We start from the raw sequence: 20,037 nt of genomic DNA, 5'->3' as shown, positions 1-20,037 counted from the left end.
GTTGGTGTTCTGTTCAGGAACTTTCCCCCTGTACCGATGTCCTCAAGGGTCTTCCCCAGTTTCTTTTCTATTACTTTCAGTGTGTAAGGTTTTATGTGGAAGTCCTTGATCCACTTGGAGTTGAGCTTAGTACAAGGAGATAAGAAAACAGGAATTCAAGGCCCATACCTAAACATAGTAAAAGCAATATACAGCAAACCAGTAGCCAACAGCAAACTAAATGGAGAGAAACTTGAAGCAATCCCGCTAAAATCAGGGACTAGACAAGGCCGCCCCATCTCTCCATATCTTTTCAATATAGTACTTGAAGTCCTAGCTAGAGCAATTAGACAACATAAAGAGGTCAAAGGGATACAAATTGGAAAGGAAGAAGTCAAACTATCACTATTTGCAAATGATATGATAATATACTTAAGTGATCCCCCCCCAAAAAAAAAAACTCCACCAGAGAACTGCTACAGCTGATAAACAACTTCAGCAAACTGGCAGGTTATAAAATCAACTCAAGCAAATCAGTAGCCTTCCTATACTCAAAGGATAAGCAGGCTGAGAAAGAAGTTAGGGAAATGACACCCTTCACAATAGCCACAAACAATATAAAGTATCTTGGTGTGACTCTAACCAAACAAGTGAAAGATCTATATGACAAGAACTTCAGGTCTCTGAAGAAGGAAATCTAAGAAGACCTCAGAAAATGGAAAAATCTTCCATGCTCGTGGATTGGCAGGATTAATATAGTTAAAATGGCCATCTTGCCAAAAGCAATTTACAGATTCAACACAATCCCCATCAAAATCCCAACTCAGTTCTTCACAGAGTTAGAAAGAGAAATTCTCAAATTTATCTGGAATAAGAAAAAACCCAGGATAGCTAAAACTATTCTCAACAACAAAAGAAATTCTGAGGGAATCAGTATTCCAGACGTAAAAATTTACTACAGAGCAATAGTGTTAAAAACTGCATGGTATTGGTACAGTGACAGGCAAGTAGATCAATGGAATAGGATTGAATACCCTGAAATGAACCCACACACTTGTGGTCACTTGATCTTCAACAAAGGAGCTGAAAACATCCAATAGAAAAAAGATAGCCTTTTCAACAAATGGTGCTGGTTCAATTGGAGGTCAGCATGCAGAAGAATGCAAATTGATCCATCCTTGTCTCCTTCTACTAAATTATAGTTTTATTTCCTAGTTTTATCTCACCAAGACCGCAGGGCAAGCATCCACCCCTTCCTTCCTTAGCCTCCACAGAGCTCGTCAGCAGACGTGGAGCTCCTTTTTTACTCATGTCTTCTCCCTTCTTTCTCCTTTCCTTTTTTCCCCAATCATTTTGAAACAATGTCTTGTGCAGCCCACTCTGGCCTCAGACTTGATACATAGCTGAGGATGACTGTGCTCACTAATTTTGTGTTCACTTGACGCAAGCTAGAGTCACCTGAGTGGAGGTATTTTCTTAATGCCACCATAAGATTGCTCTGTAGGCAAGCCTGTAGGGCATTTTCTTAATTAGGGATTGTCAGGAGAGGACCCTAGCCTGATAGTCCTGGGATCTGTAGGAAAGCAGGCTGAACTAGCCATGAGAATGATGCTAATAAGCAGCACCCCTCCATGGCCTCTTGATCAGCTCCTGCCTATAGGTTCATGCCATGCTTAAGTTCCTGTCCTGATTTCCTTCAGAGGTGAACAGTACTGTGGAAGTGTAACCTGAATGAACCTTTTGTGTTCCACCTTACTTGTTGGTCATGGTGTTTCATTATAGCAATAGTAACCTAAACAAGACAAGGAGCTTGAACTTTGGATCCTCTGTTCCAGTTTCTACCTTCATTTTGCTACAATTACTGATGTGCACCATCCTACTTGGCTCTTGGTATGCAGACATGTCACACACTGATAAGGTCAACATTATGTTGACAAATGACATATATTGTAAGTGTCCATGATCCGCCAAAGAATGATACCCCAGACTCAGTATGTAAAAGCAAAGAGTGTTTTATTCTGCAGAAGTCCAGCATGCTGGGGTCTACCATCTACAAAGATGGACACCCAGAAGTGAGCCTGCAGGCCCGATTTAAAGCATATTAGAAGAATTCCGAGGAGTGGTAGGTGATGTCTATCCTTATTTGTTGGCTCTACCTCTAGGGACATTCCAGAACCTTTGCTGAGGTGTGGGGTGCTTGAAGCTGTTGCTGTGGAGGTGTGGATACTATTGTTGGGGAAGTGTGGAAACTGCTGCTGACCCATTGTCCTTGCTTCAGGCCAGGTGGCTGGGCAGATTTTGAGGCCTGGACTTGCCTGGACTTGCCCAGTTCTTGAAAACAGATATTTAGGCCTAGTCTCCTGAACTGCCAATTTGAAGCCTGTTGTGGAGTCAGCCTAGCCTCCTGTCTCATATGGTATTTTACCCATTATTTTTTTTAAAGAAAATATCCATCTTACTTTTTTGTTTATGTGTGTTAGTGTGTGTTTGTGTGTGTGTGTGTCTGTGTGTCTGTGTGTCTGTGTGTGTGTGTAGTGAGGAACCCACAGAGTCCACAATAGTGTATTAGATTCCCTGGATCTGGAGTTACAAGCAACTGTGTGGTACTCTGTAGGGATACTGGGATCTGAACACTGGTGAACCATTTATCCAGTCCATTAGGCACAAAGTACTTGCTTAACCCAAATTTTCAAAGTGTGTCTCTGTGCTTTATTTTCAACGTTTCATTGTTTTATGCACAAAACTTTTCTTATTCTCTATTTTGAGTTAATTTGTATGCATACAATGAAATGTGTATCTTTTAGAAGTGCTATTTTGTATTATCCTTGCATTGGTGGATTACCTCAGTACAGGCACACACACACACACACACACACACACACACAAACACTCATGAACAAACACACACACACACTCATACATATTTTGAAAAAAGGATATCAGCCAAATGTGATGGCATATAAACCTTTAATTCCAGTACTTGGAAAGCAAAGGAAGAATGATCTCTGAGTTTTAGGCTAGTCTGGTCTATAGAGCTAGTACCAAGACAGCCTGGACTACATGGTTAGACACTGTCTCAAACAAACAAAAACAAAAAGGAAAGACAGAAAAAGAAAGAAAGAAAGAAAGAAAGAAAGAAAGAAAGAAAGAAAGAAAGAAAGAAAGAAAGAAAGAAAGAAAGAAAGAAAGAAAGAAAGAGAGAAAGAAAAATTATTTTTAAGATCTTTTGGCAGTAGTACTGGTTCTTGTTTTTATTGTTTATTGTTTGTTTATTGTGTGTCTTATATTTGTTTTTGTGTGTGAGGATGTTGCTGGAAGACAGAATCATTTGTTTGACTTGATGGGCTTAATAAAGAAGATCAATTCAGGTAGCTGTCATCTAGTTATTGGGGGCCAGAATTGTAGGGTTCTATAGCTGCCTGCAGCTATTACGAAGTGGGTTTCTGGAACAGAAGCTGAGGAATAAATAGGGAAGAGGGGCAAAAAGAACTACGGCTAAGACAATATTCACTGATCAAAGCCGGAAACTTTAATGGCGCCAGACCTTTTAACAGTTTGGGCAAACCCTTCCCCCCAGACTCCAGGCTGAGTTCCAGTGGAAGTTGTCTAGCTTCTCTTGGAGGTCCTCGTCTTGACTGCTCCGGCAGCTGGTTGGGTCACCTGCTTAATTCAGGAATTCCTAGACCTGGAGGAACAATGAACTTAACCTTTACTTCGAGCACTCCACCCTGGGTGGAGAAGGATCCTGGCTATCTGGGAGAAGTTAACCTTGACCAAAGTCAAACTCTGACCAAGTGCAAGACTGCCCCAATATGGCTCTGTACACAGAATTGAACAACAACAAAAAGAAATAAAAGGGAAAATCCACTCTCTCTGCTTCAGATGGGTCACTCACATTTGTCCTTTTGATTTTGGCAGCGGTGGCCTGTGCCTGTAATCCCAGCACTCAGGGAAGCAGAGGCAGGTGGATTTCTGAGTTCAAGGCCAGCCTGGTCTACAGAGTGAGTTCCAGGACAGCCAGGGCTATATGAGAAACCCTGTCTTGAAAAAAATACCAAAATCCAAAAAACAACAACAACAAAAAAAAAAAAAAAAAGAGGAAAATTCTTGACAAGTCATTATGAGACAACCTTCCAAAATGCTGCTGTTTGTTTCCTGTTGGCCATCTACTGTTGGAAATGCAGCTTACCCATAGGAGTAGTTGGTTTCCCCAGTGAGAGTTCCTTGGAGGGAACTAATTTTTTTTATTCACTTTATATCCCACTCACTGCCCCTCTTCCTGGTTATTCCCTCCCACAGTCCTTTCTGTCTTCCTCATCCCTTCTCCTCTGAGCAGGTGGGGAACCACCTGGGTATCCTCCTTCCATGGCTCATCAAGTCTCTCTGGTGCTAGGGATGTCCTCTCCCACTGAGGTCAGATAATGCAGCCCATCTAGAAGACATATCCCAGAGACAGGCAAAGCTTGGTCTTCATGTGGGTCCCAAGCAACTGGAGTGAGGACTATTCCAAAAGCCTGTCTATGGGAAACTAAGTTTTCATTTGCAAATGATTATCCCCTGGTGATAGCTTCTGGGTTAGTCATGGAACCGTGGGCCCACTTCTTCCTTCAACTCTAGGATCCTACATGGTGTAGACCTGTGCAGGCCTTGTGCAAGCCTCCCAGCCTGTGTGAGTTCATATATGCATTCATCTTGTTGATTTAGAGGATATTGGAGCGTTTTTTTTTTCTGTTTTGTTTTTGTTTTTCTTGGTGTCCTCCATCCTCTCTAGCCCTTAAGACTCTTTCTGTCTCCTCTTCTGTTGGGGCATGATGGAGACATCCTGTTTAGGGCAGAGCATTCTAAGGTCTCTCATTTTATGGATAATGTCTGGCTGTGGCTCTCTATATTTATTCCCATTTGCTGTAGAACGAAGCTTCTCTGGTGATGTCTGAACAAGGCACTTGTGATAGCTATTCCTGGTTGTCAACTTGATTGCATCTGTAATGAACTACAATCCAGAAATGGAGGGCACACTTGTAATCTAGATCTTGAGGCTGGAGACACAAGTTTCTGACCTGGTTCTTGACATGGAGATCTTGAGGCAAAGTGGTCAAGAAAAGCTTAGGCCCAGGCAAGGTAACACACACCTTTAATTCCAGGAGTCTGAGGCAAGGAGATCTTTGAGTTCAAGGCCAGCCTGGACAAAGCAAGTCCCAGATCCAGACGTGGTGGTACACACCTTTAATCTGGGCCACACCTTCTGCTTGAAACCTACATAAGGACTTTGGAAGAACGAAGATTGTACTTACTTGCCAGCACATCTGTAGAAATCTACTTCTTCGGGATTTCAGATTATATTGAAGACCAGCTGAAACAACTAGCCTCGTGGGACTGAGCAACTACTAGATCTTAGACTTCCCCAGCCACAGCTGCCCAATGTTCAATTAAATGGACTACAGACTGTAAGTCATTCCAATAAGTTCCTTTCATATAGAGACATTCTATAAGTTCTGTGACTCTAGAGAACCCTGAGTATAGCACTGATCTATGAGTATGAAAGAATATCGTTAGGAGTCATTTCATTGCTTTGCTTTTTGTTTTGTTTTAGTAGTATTTTTTTTTATTATACCTTAGATCTCTGTGCTATCTAGTCTCAAATTCTTGGTGATGTAAGCAATGTCAGGTATGGGTCAAATCTCACATATTGGTTGTTCCCACAAACTTTGTGCACCATTGCACTAGTGTAGCTTGCAGGTAATAAAAGCATTGTAGATCAAAAGCTTTGGTGCTGGGTTTGTGTTTCTCTATTGGTAGTATGCAGAGTACCTTCCTGTAGCAAAGGCATTAGCACACAGGGGTGAAATAGCAAATGCTGTTTTGGTCTGGCCTGGCATGATGACACACATCTTTATTTCCAGCACTCAGATGGAATAGACAAGCAGATCCCTGTGAATTCAAGGTCAGCATAATCTACATGGTATGAGGTATCACTAGAGAAGGCCACTGGGAGACACAGTTCAAGCCAATAGAAAGTCTTTATTATCTGGTTAGCAGCTACATTGGTTATTTGGGACCCAAGTGCAGTTCGAGCCTTTCTCACAAAACCACATCCTGGGCTGACATACCTCAGTTACAAGAGCAGTTATCCAGAATCAGAACTACAGAAGCTAAAAAGCAAGGTTAGAGCCAGGCGGTGGTGGCACACGCCTTTAATCCCAGCCTTTGGGAGGCAGAGGCAGAGGCAGGTGGATTTCTGAGTTCGAGACCAGCCTGGTCTACAGTGTGAGTTCCAGGACAGCCAGGACTATACAGAGAAACCCTGTCTTGAAAAAAAACAAAAAACAACAACAATAACAAAAAAGCAAGGTTAGTATATTAAAGGAACTATGGATTATGTATGGTCTTTGCTCCCATTTTGGCAGATGTTATCGTCTACATGTTTGCCTGTTAAGCCAGAATGGTGCCTAGTTGTCTCTACAGACTTGCAAAGGTCTTGGAGCCTGTCATAATAGTAAGTTCAGTGCCAGCTGGGACAACACAGAGAGGCCTTGTTAAAATAAATCCCATGCCCTGATATGGGTGCTGAAATGGGAGGAAAAGAAACAAGATGGGTACAGAGCTGTGTATACATGCATTGCTTCCTGTGGGTTTGGAGAGGTGGATTAGAGGTTAAGGGTGGCTCAATATTCTTACAAAAGACCTGAGTTTGATTCCAAGCAGCCACATAGAAGCTCACAAGTGTGTATAACTCCACATGGGGCAATCTAATCCCACTTCTGGCCTTACTACAGGCAAATCACAGAGACAACATAAAACAATAAGTCTTTGAAAACTGAGCCAGGCAGTGGTGGCGCATGCCTTTAATCCCAGCACTTGGGAGGCAGAGGCAGGCAGATTTCTGAGATCGAGGCCAGCCTGGTCTACAGAGTGAGTTTCAGGACAGCGAGGACTACACAGAGAAAGCCTGTCTCAAAAAACAAACAAACAAACAAACAAAAGTCTTTTGAAACTGTTAACCTTTTTCCTCACCCTTACCCCAGGTGTGTGGTTCTTTGAGTCTGTTGATATACAGAGATTTTGCACTGTTGTGGAGCATTAATTACAGTCAGAGAACCACTATTCTACATAGTAGGATGAAGAGAAACAGGATGATACAGAGCTGCATATATAAGCATGCTTTATAAACAGAAGATAAAGACGTTCCTATACTATACTTCCTATTTTTTAACCATGAGTGTGTAAGCATATAAAATAGGCATATAAATTAAATGTTTAGTGATGATAAACTATATAGAATTCACTATACATAATGAATGCTTGATACTAGAGAACCTAGAGCTTCTTCAATATTTTCAGAGTTTGTCCATATTTTTACTTTATAAAAGCCAATGCTGAGAACACTGCTTCACATGCATAGGTGATATCAAATGGCACACATGGTTAGGGTTTCAGAAATTGTTGAAAATTTTGGCCTAGCCCCAAACCAAAATTAATCTAATGTTTTACATTTTCTTTGTAGATAGGGTCTCTCTACATGGTCCTGGCTGGCCTGAAAGCTTACAAGGATCCTCCTGACTAGGCCTCCTCTAAAGAAAGGGTGTGTGCCACAATGCTCATGCCTTTTACCTTTTGTATGTGCGGAGTAAAATTCAAGTCACTAACTCAAAGAGCAATCACTTGGGGACATGACAAAGCTGCTTGTAACCCTGGCTAGCATCAAATCATTATGTACCTAAAATTGGCCTTGAACTACTAATTCTCCTTTCTTTGTGTGATGGCAAGTCTTTGATTGTCAATTTGGCAACATCTGGAATTAACTAAAATTCCCCAAATGGAGGGCATATCTGTGCGGAATTTTTGCTTAATGTGAAGTAGGAAGGTCTACTTGTGTTTTTGTTGTGGGATTTTTTCGTTGTTTTAGTTTCTCTGTGTAGCCCAGGCTGTCCCGGAACACACTCTGTAAATCAGGGTGGCCTCCAACTCAGGTCTGCCTGCCTTGCCTCCAGAATGCGAGGATTAAAGGTGTGTGCAACCACACCCAGTGGAAGATCCACTTCTGAACCTGACTTTTCAGGTAAGATACACCTTTAATTCCAGATCTTTTGATGTGAGAAGACTGGATCTGGGTCTCAGGCAGGAAGACACACCTTTAATCCAGATCTTGAGTACTAAAGACATTTTTTAATCTGTGCTATACCTTTCAAGCCCTATAAAAGGGCTTGAAAAAAGAAATCCCTTGCTGAGCAGTGGTGGCACATACCTTTAGTCCCAGCATTCTTGGAAGGCAGAGGCAGGCGTATTTCTGACTTTGACGCCAGCCTGGTCTACAGAGTGAGTTCCAGGACAGCCAAGGCTACACAGAGAAACCCTGTCTCAAAAAACAAAAACAAACAAAAAATCCCATAAGACAAAAAAACAACAACAAAACAAAAATAAAATAAAATAAAATAAAAAACCTTTGCTTTTTCAATGCTTGCTCTCACCTTGCTGGCAAGTTCATTCCTTCCCCGGCATTAGAGCCTGCTTCTTAGGGATCCTAGTGTCTACTGAAGACCAGCCTTTACATCCAGCCTTGTGGACTGAAGAGACTTCTGGGTTCATAGTCAGTCATTGTTGCATTACCTGCTCCACAGTCTGTAAGTCATTCTAATAGATCCTCTTTTCATATATCTCATATGTATTGATTTTGAATTGGATTTTTGTTATGTATCAGAAACCTTTTATATTGCCATTTTTACTACTGTGGCCACATTCAGTTACATGATGCCATATGAGGACATAATCCACAGTTTAAAAGACTGGTATCTAAAATGTTCTTTTTTTTTTTTTTTTTTTTTTTTACATTTTCTAATAAGACTAAATGTATTCAGTTGCTTCTCATTCTTAAGCTCTGATTTTTCCATGCACTTCAGCAACCCCTTTCTTGTCTATTCTACACAGGCTTCCTCCAAGCACATATCTTTCTTTTTCCTTTTTTTATTTTCACTAAGTGATCCAGGCTTGCCTAATTCTCCCTATTAGAGGAGTCTGACCTTGCACTCAATGGAGATTATCTGCCTCTACCAGAGTGCTGGGATTAAAGGTGTATACAACTACACCCAGTTATTATCATCTTATCAAATTCTGTTAATACAGTTCATTTTCTTCACACCAGTTCATTTTCTTCACAGGAATTGTCACTATCTTTTATTTATTTTCTAATAATCATTTAAACTATATTTGTATTTATACACCGATTTAGTCTTCATATTATAGGTCTTTTAGGTAGATAATAGTGTGTTTCCTTATGGACTATTCTGGCATCCTTACTGGTTTTTATTTCACCCTCCTCTCCTTTTCTGTCCCCTGCTCCCATGTTTCCCATTTCCACTGTCATGCCACTTGTGTCCTGCTCACCCTTCTCTTGTCACCTCCCTGCTCCTTTGAAATCATCTCATTTTTTACTTTTCTGGTTTCTACAATTAATTACTCCAGACGATGTACTCACATCTGAAGGTTTGGCAGTAGGAACCCCAGATAAATAGAGAGCATGTGAGATTTGTCCTTCCGCTCTGGGTAACCTCTCTCAGGGTGACCTTTCCTAGTTTCATCATTTACCAGACAGCATCCTAGAGAAGGATGTCAAGACAATAGACTTTTAGAAAAACCCCTCGTACTTTGGACTGTAGATAGAGCTGCAGTGGGCATGTAAGTCAGGAGAGCTGTAACTTAGCTATTAACTCCATTAACCCTGCTATTTTAATGCGTCGATCAAATTTCTCCCCCTAACATTGTTCACTAAAGTCATCTAGTTTACTTCCCCTGGGTGCTAGTCACAATATGTAGTGATTTGTTCTGTTTTTGTTAAATAAATTTTTGTTTGGTTTGTGTTGAGTCCGAGGCTCACCAAGTAGCTCTAGCTGCCATTAAACCAGGCTGACTTCAATCTCAGATACATGCCTCTGCCTCCCAAACTTGGATTAAAGGTGTGAGCCACCACACTGGGCTGAATTTTTTTAACTTGTGAGGAAATTAAATTTCCCAGTAGGGCAATGGTTATACAAATCTTTGATCCCCACACATGGGAGGCAAAGACAGGGAGGTCTCTGAGATTTCTGCAGAGCAAGTTCTAGAACAGCCAGAGAAATCCTGTCTCAGAAAGAGAAGAGAAGAGAAGAGAAGAGAAGAGAAGAGAAGAGAAGAGAAGAGAATCCCTCAGGGTTAAATTGTAATTTTCCCCCCACAAGGCAGATAAAAATTTAGATCACAGAACCTGGTATGATAGCTCATGCCTGTAATCCCAGTACTTGAAAATTTGAGGCAGAAGGACAATTGTGAATTCCAAGACCACTCTCAGCCTGATCGATAATATCTCAAAACACAAAACAAATTATGAATGCTCACTTGGAGTTCAAGCATACCTGGTAGAATTTTTTTTCTGTTTTTGTTTGGTTTGGTTTTTGAGACAGACTCTAACAAAGCCAGACTGTGCTGAGACTCGTAACTGCCCTGCTTCAGCGTCCCAAATACTGGTAGGAAATGTGTGGGTAAGCATACGGACCCCACCTAGGGATTTTTACTTGGCAGTCTTAACCCAGAGGCACCTGACCCTGGTCTCACTTGTACATGAATCTAGTAGTGCTCAGAAATCATTCTTTATGGATGAAATTTTTGTGATGCCATCAAGTTCTGTTTTCACTTAACAAACACTTAACAGATTCTTCCAATGTATTACTTATTGCTCAAGAAAATTTGGCCAGTTATAGAAGAGCAATGAAACTTCTTTGTTTCCTATTTCTACAATGTTGGCATTGTATTTTGACCTTGCTTTTAGAATTAGCATTTTCATGCAAAAGTAAAAGTTGTGCGCCTTGATTGACCTAATAGGTCGCTCAATAAATTTACCTCTCTTGTCAATAAATCCCGTTCACTGTTTTAGCATAAAGCTAAAAGGCGCCTTGGAGAATGGATGGGGGCAGGGCAAACGGTTAAAATAGGGCACGGGCCAGAACTTTAAGAGACACAGGGAAGAGGCGGAGTGACTAGTGAATGACAAAGGGGACGGCCAATGAAGAGTCTGGGAACCACTCCCTTCCCTCCCTTCATGCTTCAAATTCTAAGCTTAATTTCCATCCGGGTTCTTCAGCCTCGTTCCCGGGTAGTATAAAGATTGCTGTCTCCTTTGTTCGCCCTCGTTGCGCAGTCCTCCTAGCGTCATTTCTGTTCCGCTCTGAAAATCGGTAGCTGTCACTGGTGCAGCGCTGCTCGGGAGGCCCCGTCCGCGAGCTCATTGGAGCTTGAGACCGTCGCAGTCCCCTCGGGTAGGACTTTCCTTTCCTTGACCTGTTTTCCGCAGACTTGTCATGTTAGGGCTGGATATCATTTGTTTCCCGGGAGATAGTAGCGGCGGGCGCCATTTTAAGACACCTAAAGGTGTCAACCTATTTAAAGCAGAAAGGGTGGAAGCAGCACACTAAGGGGTCCATTTATAGGTGTGCGTCTCCCCGAGGTTTGGCTGTCCCCTGTCGCTGGAGGGCAGAGGGCGCAGCTTTGTAGGTGGGGCAGGACGAGCCCGGACCGCGGGAGTCACACCAGAACAGCGTCGGTGCTAATGATAGGCTGGTGGACTTCTTTGCGGGTTCCTCTGGTCCTTGGCGGCAAGGAGGGGAAGCCTTCTGAGTTTTAACTGCAAGTGTCAAAGCAAAAGTTAGTTCGCCTGGAGGTTGTTGTTGGTTCTGGGTTGCATCCAAGTGTCGCCATTTTGTCTTTAACACGCGGTTTTTAATGAGTCTTAATTAGGTGCCAAGACTGGAAAAGAGTGTTAAGAGTGTGTGATTCTGGGTTCCGTTATTTTCCGACTCCGGCACTTTTATCTTTTCAATCGGATAACAATCTTTCATTGGGCTAGATGCAGCAACTTTGTCTTAAGTTAGAGATTTGTTCGTAAACTTGCCTAAGAAATCTAAATGTGGAAAGGGCTTGCTCCTTACTTGGTGCGTCTGGCTGGTGACCTTGAATGAATAGGAAGTATTTTATACCTTTAGCTGCGGGTTGGGGGCGGAGGGGCGGATAGAGTGTGGGATGATAAGTAACAGAATGTTTTAAAGAAGAGACCAATACCATAGCCAGGTGTGCTGCCCCCCCCCGTTAGTTCCTGCACTCTAAGGCTGCAACCTTGTATTAAAAGTAAAATACATTTGAAAGTAAAAGTAGCCTTTTCAAGTGTTGAGTAACTAACTCTTCATTGACTAAAAACTGGGCAGATGAATGAAGATGGTAAGTTAGGCCGGCCCTTTAAACCCCGTTAATGAAAATCATGCTGTACTGTTAGCCAAAGTATTTCAATTGGTTTTCTACTGTACTTGAGATTTATCGATCAGTGTCTTTAGTTACTAAAAAATAAAGATTTTAATAAAGCATGAACTATAATTAAGCTGTTCAATAAACTTTGGGGACTTTCTCCAAAGAGGAAATAATATCATTTTTCAGCAGATCCCATCGGTTGAGAGGAAAAATGGTAGAAGCAGATCGCCCAGGGAAGCTCTTTATTGGTGGTCTTAATACAGAAACGAATGAGAAAGCCCTTGAGGCAGTGTTTGGCAAATATGGACGAATAGTGGAAGGTAAGTTATCTAAAAATTATATGCTATATTAATATAATTAAAAGACAAGCTGTGATGAATTTGAATCCACTGATCATCTGACATGATAAATGCAATTTGTCCTCTAAGAAGTTCTGAGCTTGCTTTTTGCAAATGTGCTCTGATTATCTTTGTTTGAATGAAAGTAACCCGCTCCACTGTTTTAGTGCTTTTGATGAAGGACCGAGAAACCAATAAGTCAAGAGGATTCGCTTTTGTCACTTTTGAAAGCCCAGCAGATGCAAAGGATGCTGCCAGAGACATGAATGGAAAGGTAGGATTGCCTGCTTAATAAAAAGGTGTTTCTTGGTGACAAAAACAACTAAAATGTTATCTGAGTTTCAGTCCAGAACAGCTTTGAAAATTTTATTTTGTGTATGCATGCATATTCATATTCACAGACGTTTTTGATCACAGCCACTACTCTCCTGAATTTTTATTTTATTGTTTTTTTTTTTGAGTCAGTCATGACTCAATGTATATAGTCTTTTGTAGTCTTGACTATATAGATCAGGCTGACCTCAAACTCACAGCTCCTCCTCAGCGTGCTAGACATAGGACCATGCCCAGTCTCTAGTCTGAATCTTATTGTGATTCCACAAGCAAATTTTGTGCCTAATGCTAAGTGTTATATGCCTAACAAAGTTAGTTCAGAGCAGTGTATGATGATGTTATGTGATACTGTGCATGTTTTAGAACCCATAAACCGTAATTTGATAATTTAGCTCTTTTTGTTTTGGTAACAACCTGAACACCTACTATCTATAGAAATAGTATTTCCATCATGTTTACTATGATACTTGGTAGATAAAACTTTTGTAAAGGGCCTATTGGAGTCACGGGGCAAAGTGGAACTTTTAAGGTTGTTTTCAATCTTAATACAATTATTTTTTTTTTCTCATTGAAGTCCTTGGATGGAAAAGCCATCAAGGTGGAGCAAGCTACCAAACCATCATTTGAAACTGGCAGACGTGGACTACCTCCACCTCCAAGAAGCAGAGGCCCTCCCAGAGGTCTTCGAGGAGGAAGAGGAGGAAGTGAAGGCGTCAGAGGACCCCCCTCACGGGGAGGACACATGGGTAAAGATTGGGACTCAGGCTTGGTGGGCGCGTTTTGTTTGTTTGTTTGTTTGTTTGTTTGTTTTCGAGACAGGGTTTTTCTGTGTAGCTCTGACTGTCCTGGAACTCACTCTGAGCCTTGGTGTTTTAAGTTAAGCTAGATCTGCACTGGTGTGTGCATTCTTTTTCAAAGGCTAAAGCCTTTGGATGGAGACTGCCCACTGTGCTCACCACATTTTTAGTGTAGTGCTCATGACTTGAAAGGGAAAAAAAGGAAGGCCCAAATTAAACTACAGTGTTATAGTTTTTGGACCACATAGTCTTAACAAAGTAAATAAAAAAAATAAAAGGCAGGATTGGGGCTTACCCAGGCCATTCTTTTATTCTTCCTAGTCTACAGGAGGTCTTGATTTCTGAAACAAAGTCTCCCTTGTTAATTGAGGCTGGTCCTGAACTGGTGGCATGCTTGCTCTTGCTCAATGGAAAACAACTCAACCCTCCCCAGTTAAGCAGAAAAGATAATTGTGTGACGTAGGATAATGGTGTGACCCATGCACATGCACATAATTGTGGGTTTTTTCCCTTGAGGCAAATAATCCTAATTTTTTCCTTGGGTGTTACTTTTTTTCTTAATGTGTTAATATCTTTTCTTTCTATTCTATATGTAGATGATGGTGGCTATTCCATGAATTTTACCATGAGTTCTTCGAGAGGACCTCTTCCCGTAAAAAGAGGACCACCACCACGAAGTGGAGGTCCTCCTCCTAAAAGATCAGCACCTTCAGGACCAGTTCGTAGCAGCAGTGGAATGGGAGCAAGAGGTAATTGTGGCATGCATTCAAATCTGGGCTGCTCGGTTGAAGCCAGGCATAGTGGTGCAAGTCCATTCCCAGCACTGGGGGGTGGGAGTGTGTGTATATAGGAGGATCGACATGAGTTCAAGACCTACATGGGGCAACCTTTTTTATTTTTTTAATATGCTTGGCCACTGATATGGCACTGTGGGTAAAACAAGATCTTGAATCCAATCCCCAGTCATACACAAAAGTGGAAAAAGCACTGACTACAGAGTTGTACTCTGACCCACATTTGCACCACGACACTCACATGCCCCCACCATAAATGCACAGTAATACGTTTTGTTTAAATGCTTATGCTTAAGACTGAAGGGTTCCAATTATTTCATTTATGATTAGTAAGCACTGAAATTGTGTGACTGGTAAGCTTCCTGTCTTAGCTATATAGCATATTTGATTAAATAACTTTTTTATAGCCTGAGTACAACTACCATGTAGCTTGTCGATGGCTAGATTTTAATGCTTATTTTTTTCTTTAAGCCCCTGTGTCACGTGGAAGAGATGGTTATGGAGGTCCACCACGGAGGGAGCCCCTGCCTTCTCGAAGAGATGTCTATTTGTCCCCGAGAGATGATGGATATTCCACTAAAGACAGGTAATAGAAAAGTGCATTTTTTTAAATTGAGAATCTCATTGAAAGAAAGCAAACTGGAAGCATACACCAACTTTTCTTTTTTTGTAGCTATTCAAGCAGAGACTACCCAAGTTCTCGAGATACACGAGATTATGCACCACCCCCAAGAGATTATACTTACCGCGATTATGGTCATTCCAGTTCACGAGATGACTATCCATCCAGAGGCTATAGGTAAGTTGCTACTTCTGTGGTTTGCTTATAAGAAGTTTCTGTAAAAAACTTCATGCCTCTTGAGAGGTAACTTAGCTGTTAAAAGCACTTTACAAATATTCCTGGCTACCCAAGTTCCATCCCTGAGACCTGTGTAAAGGTGGAAGGGAGAAAAGAGATTCTGCATGCAAAATAGCCTTTTGACCTCTACAAGATCATGGCATGCTCATTTCTCCTCACGCGCAACTTATTTTCACATTGGGCAGCTAAAACAAAACAAAACAAACAATAGATTTGAGACTTTGAAAGCACAGGTTTTTTTGAGAATTATTATGAAATAATGCTAAAAATGATGTCTATTTTAATTTGAAAACTTGCTTTTCCTTCAGTGATAGAGATGGCTACGGTCGGGACCGTGACTATTCAGATCATCCAAGTGGAGGCTCCTACAGAGACTCATATGAGAGTTATGGTAAGATACTGGTTGGTTAAGGATCTTAAATTCTCATCAGCTTCAGGTTTTAGGCTCATGAGCTGGATCAATAGGCTGCGTGGTGCGTGCTTTTAAAGGGACATTTGCTTGCTTTCAAGGGGTAACTTTATATCAGCTGGGCTTTTCCTAGTTTTGTGAAGGGTGTTTTGGTTCTTTCCTTGTTTTGTTTTTGTATGTTATTTTGATTTTTTTTTTTGTTTTGAGGCTGTTGGCTTGCTTTGGAGGGGATTTTGCTTGCTTAAATTGGCAGCCTTATGTGTTTTCCCCCAACAGTGAAAATACAATTTAAAAATTTTATTAACCAGATCAAATATTTACCATTGCAATATGAAGGAAACTCAACAGTTCAAAATTGCAACTTATCACTGGAAAGTGGCTGAGTGTCTACTCTAAAATAACAAGCTGTCTGGAATGTCCTCTTGAAATACACAACGTCTTCAGTCTTTTCAAAGAAACGTTAAAATCAATCCGTTTCCATACCTCAGCAGATGAGCAATTCCCTCTTATGGCCAGCAATGGTAGAGGTTAAAACTTCCCAGTTGAGAAAGTGAACTTTTAATACAAAGAATTCTGTAAATTCAGATTTAAATGTTGTATATATACAATTTATAGTGTTGCCATATTACCTGACCATTGACCCTGCAGGTAACTCACGTAGTGCTCCACCCACACGAGGGCCCCCGCCATCTTATGGTGGAAGCAGTCGCTATGATGATTACAGCAGCTCACGTGACGGATATGGTGGAAGTCGAGACAGTTACTCAAGCAGCCGAAGTGATCTCTACTCAAGTGGTCGTGATCGCGTGGGCAGACAAGAAAGAGGGCTTCCCCCTTCTATGGAAAGGGGGTACCCTCCTCCACGTGATTCCTACAGCAGTTCAAGCCGCGGAGCACCAAGAGGTGGTGGCCGTGGAGGAAGCCGATCTGATAGAGGGGGAGGCAGAAGCAGATACTAGAAACAAACAAAACTTTTGGACCAAAAATCCCCATTCAAAGAAACAAACAAAAATGGAAACTTTTCTGTCATAAACTACCCAAGGACTACTGAAAGGAAAAATTGTGTTACCTTTTTAAAATTTCCTGTTCCCCTTAATAATTTTTATGTTCTTGTGAGAGAAAAAGTAAGACATGTTTAGTTTTATTTGCTATTATGAGTTGCTTTCAACAAGCAAATGGTAGATGTGTAAGCCTTGACTTGTTACTAGTGTTGTAATTTTCCAAGTAAAAGTGTCCCTGAAGGCCACTTCCTGATTTTTCCTTGTAAATGAGGCAAGCAATCCCAAGATCTTCCACAAACTTTCAGCCATCTAGATGTCCTTTGGTCTCCATTGAGAGATGAATCACCCTGCCTGTGCAGACAAGCTAGCCATTAGAGAGGGTTGGTTGGGTGTGCTACTTTCAGGATTACAGGGTGTCTTCCAACTGAAATCTCAATGTTCGAAGTATATATATTTATATATATGAAAACAAACAAACCAACCTGAGATCTGATGCCTAGGGATGTACTATTTACCCAGAAACCCAAAAAAAAAAAAAAAAAAGGCAAATGGATACTGGCCATATTTTTGCTTTTCTGACACTTCCTTGGGAATCTACAAGAACCTCCCTTCCCCCTCCCCGAGTAAGACCATTTAAGTGTGTGTTAAACAGCTACAAAATACTCAATAAAAAGTTTGGCCAAAATCAACCATGAAGCTGCAAAACGATGCTTGCTCTTACTGTTTCAAATTTTTGCAACTCTGTAGTGTCTCACTTTTAAAGGAACAGCTTGATTGCAAAGGAGAAAATAGATAAGCAATGAAGTTATCTCCAACTTCCTAAAGGCTTATGACTTCTAAAAAGTGAATCTATCAGCATTCCACATCAGATTTAAAGCACCAAATGCCTGTGAAACAGCAAAGATGGTAAGCAAAGCAAACTAGTTTTTCCGTCTAAGTCGAAATTGAGCACTTACCTTCCTCGTAGTACAGTGAAACCTACTGTACTTCATGGCAATGGAAATGCCTTCTAGATTTAAAAAAAACTTGGAAAAAAACCCCACAAGTGTTCAATAGCCTATTAGAAGTCTTCCAAATTCAACACATGGATTTTTTTTAACGCATGTGACACTTAGAGGCATTAATGCAGCCATTTCGTATCAATAGCAGTCTGGGAACTGGGGGGGGGTGACTTTTTTCTTACATATTTTTGATGAAGACCTGTAAACATGCTTCATGTTTTGACTTTTTTCAAATTAGTCTTTTAGTCAATATGAGAAATGGCTTAGGATTGGGGTCCCCCTGTCTGACCCCTATAAGCCATTGCAAACTTGACCTTTAGTTGGATGCCTGACTTGTTTTAGTTCTATGAAACTACACTGTATGGAGAAAAAATCTATTGCAAGTGGTCTTTAAAAAAGCAAAATGCCTGAGGCAGCATGACCCAGGTCCAGCCATGAAGTTGAAAAAGATGCTCTTGAATATAGTAAACTTGAAGACCTCCAACTAAAAATCCTTAGACTGCACTTATTCCTTCAAATGTTTTGTCGGTTCAACTTATGGATTTAACGTGGCAGTGCACCATTGGAAAAGAATGAGAATCCATAAGCCATGCAACTTAACCATTTAAGCCATTCCAGTCCATCCCAAGACAGTGAACCTTCCACCAATTAAGAGAAATAGTAGACCATGAAATAATGCATTAAGCTGCAAGTCTGAACTTACCAGTTCTGGAAAGAGGTGGAGGTGGGGGTGAGAGCAGTTATAGGCAAGTGTTCAAGAATTTCCTTTAGAGAAATAACTAGTTTTCTTTTATGTAATTTTTGCAGGTTGAATCTAATGGTCATACAGTCATGGAGTGCTGATTGATTCACAGTAGATAACGCTGGCAGTAAGGAGCAATCAACTGCTCAGGTAAGTGCTGAAAGCAGTGTCCTTTGAAGGTTTAAATACTGTTGCTTTGTCATTGTGTGGCTGTGGGGTTGGCAAGTATTTTCTGACCCCTGATTGATTTATGATATGGGGATAATGCTCAACTCTGGACATGCAGATGAAGTTATCTCGTCATGGAATACCTTGCCCATCCATTTTGAGTGAATGTATAGATGTATTTTTATTTAGAATATCAGTAGTATGGCAGTACTGGCTGTTTCTGAAAGTTACTAATAGCTCTTGCCTGCAGGAATCTTATTAAAAGAACCTATCTAATTAATGGTTTGCTCTGCAAGCAATATTGTATGAATTGCCTGCTGTTGGAGCTTGCTTGTTTTCAACTGACTAGTTAGTGATACAGCTACTACTACTACTGCTACTGCAACTTCCAAATTTCATGGGCACAAGGTGGCAGGGTATCTGATTTTAATGTGACAAAGCTAATGCTTATAGTAGTACTTGTGATGAATATGGCTACCTTTGGAAGCAGGCACTTACTTAAACTGAAAAACTAAGATTGAGTTACTATACTGTAAAATTCTCTGTAACTTGATCCCATGTTTGTTTTTTTCAGAGTTGTTGAAGCAGAGGAATGCTGAGACTAAGCCACAGCAGTTGCTTACCCAGTGAGCATCAGAATTGGTTTGGTACAGGCAATAGATTTTTTTTTTTTGTCTTCAAGGGAGGGAGGCTGATTAAACCTAATCAGTGCTGGTTAAACCTTAATTAGGGAGCGGTGATCACTTGAAATTGACCCTATGGAAAGAGGGAGACTAATTGGTAAGTGGAGGTACCTACCCAAGAAGTTCTGGTGACTCATAGTTTGGGCAGAGTAATGGGGCAACTCTGCAATTTAGAGCTGATGATTACTGACTAGAAGAAAATTAAAATAGCTGGAAATGTAACTCCATGGTGGAGTGCTTGCCTAAAAACCAGTAAGGCCTAGAGTTCAACCCCTAGCAGAACACACAAACATTTCAATCGGAAAGATTATATACCTTACCGATGTCTGATTTTCAGCAAGGAATCCATTTGATCAATTGCCTCATCAGTAAGAAACATTATTAGTTGTCCTGTAAAACTTAGAAGGGGAAGAGAAGTGCTAGGAAATAAATGAAAGTGAAAACTGGGAATATTGTTAGGATAGTTAGGAGAGCATATTGGAAACAAAAATAGGTCACTAGGTCACTGTAATTTTATAAAAGGTACATTACCCTTAGGTCTCCAGTCAGGCCTGGAGTGGGTTCTTCTGTCAAGACCTTTAGGTTCTTAACATTTTATGTACATTTTTTAGTTTGTCATGGGCAATACTACATTAATTATAAATGTTAAAAGTAGGGAGTAGGTAGAAA

The 20,037-nt window shown here is 40.9% G+C and overlaps 1 protein-coding gene and 1 non-coding gene across 2 annotated transcripts; both read left to right on the top strand.

Annotated features, from left to right (window-relative positions):
• The first annotated feature begins 11,075 nt into the window (after positions 1-11,075).
• Positions 11,076-17,463, top strand: Rbmx (RNA binding motif protein X-linked). The gene is made up of 9 exons (XM_052170791.1): positions 11,076-11,261; positions 12,430-12,563; positions 12,749-12,855; positions 13,489-13,660; positions 14,308-14,460; positions 14,977-15,091; positions 15,179-15,304; positions 15,673-15,755; positions 16,422-17,463. The coding sequence occupies exons 2-9, from the start codon at positions 12,455-12,457 to the stop codon at positions 16,730-16,732; spliced, it is 1,176 nt and encodes a 391-aa protein (XP_052026751.1). The 5' UTR covers positions 11,076-11,261; positions 12,430-12,454; the 3' UTR covers positions 16,733-17,463.
• On the top strand, positions 12,612-12,684 carry LOC127675891 (small nucleolar RNA SNORD61). Its single transcript, XR_007975572.1, has one exon. It is a non-coding gene; the product is annotated as a small nucleolar RNA SNORD61 (small nucleolar RNA).
• Positions 17,464-20,037: the final 2,574 nt, after the last annotated feature.

The sequence above is a fragment of the Apodemus sylvaticus genome, chromosome X, assembly GCF_947179515.1.
Source record: "Apodemus sylvaticus chromosome X, mApoSyl1.1, whole genome shotgun sequence".
Classification (NCBI taxonomy): Eukaryota; Metazoa; Chordata; class Mammalia; order Rodentia; family Muridae; genus Apodemus; species Apodemus sylvaticus.
Note: the sequence above shows the minus strand (reverse complement) of the source record. Positions and strands in the feature narration are given on the sequence as shown.

Bases quoted from the DNA above. Each gene is read 5' to 3' on its own strand.
- Rbmx (XM_052170791.1), top strand. From the start codon at position 12,455: ATGGTAGAAGCAGATCGCCCAGGGAAGCTCTTTATTGGTGGTCTTAAT. The intron at 15,092-15,178 runs GTAATAGAAAAG...CTTTTTTTGTAG, and splicing joins GGATATTCCACTAAAGACAG to CTATTCAAGCAGAGACTACC. The intron at 15,305-15,672 runs GTAAGTTGCTAC...CTTTTCCTTCAG, and splicing joins TATCCATCCAGAGGCTATAG to TGATAGAGATGGCTACGGTC.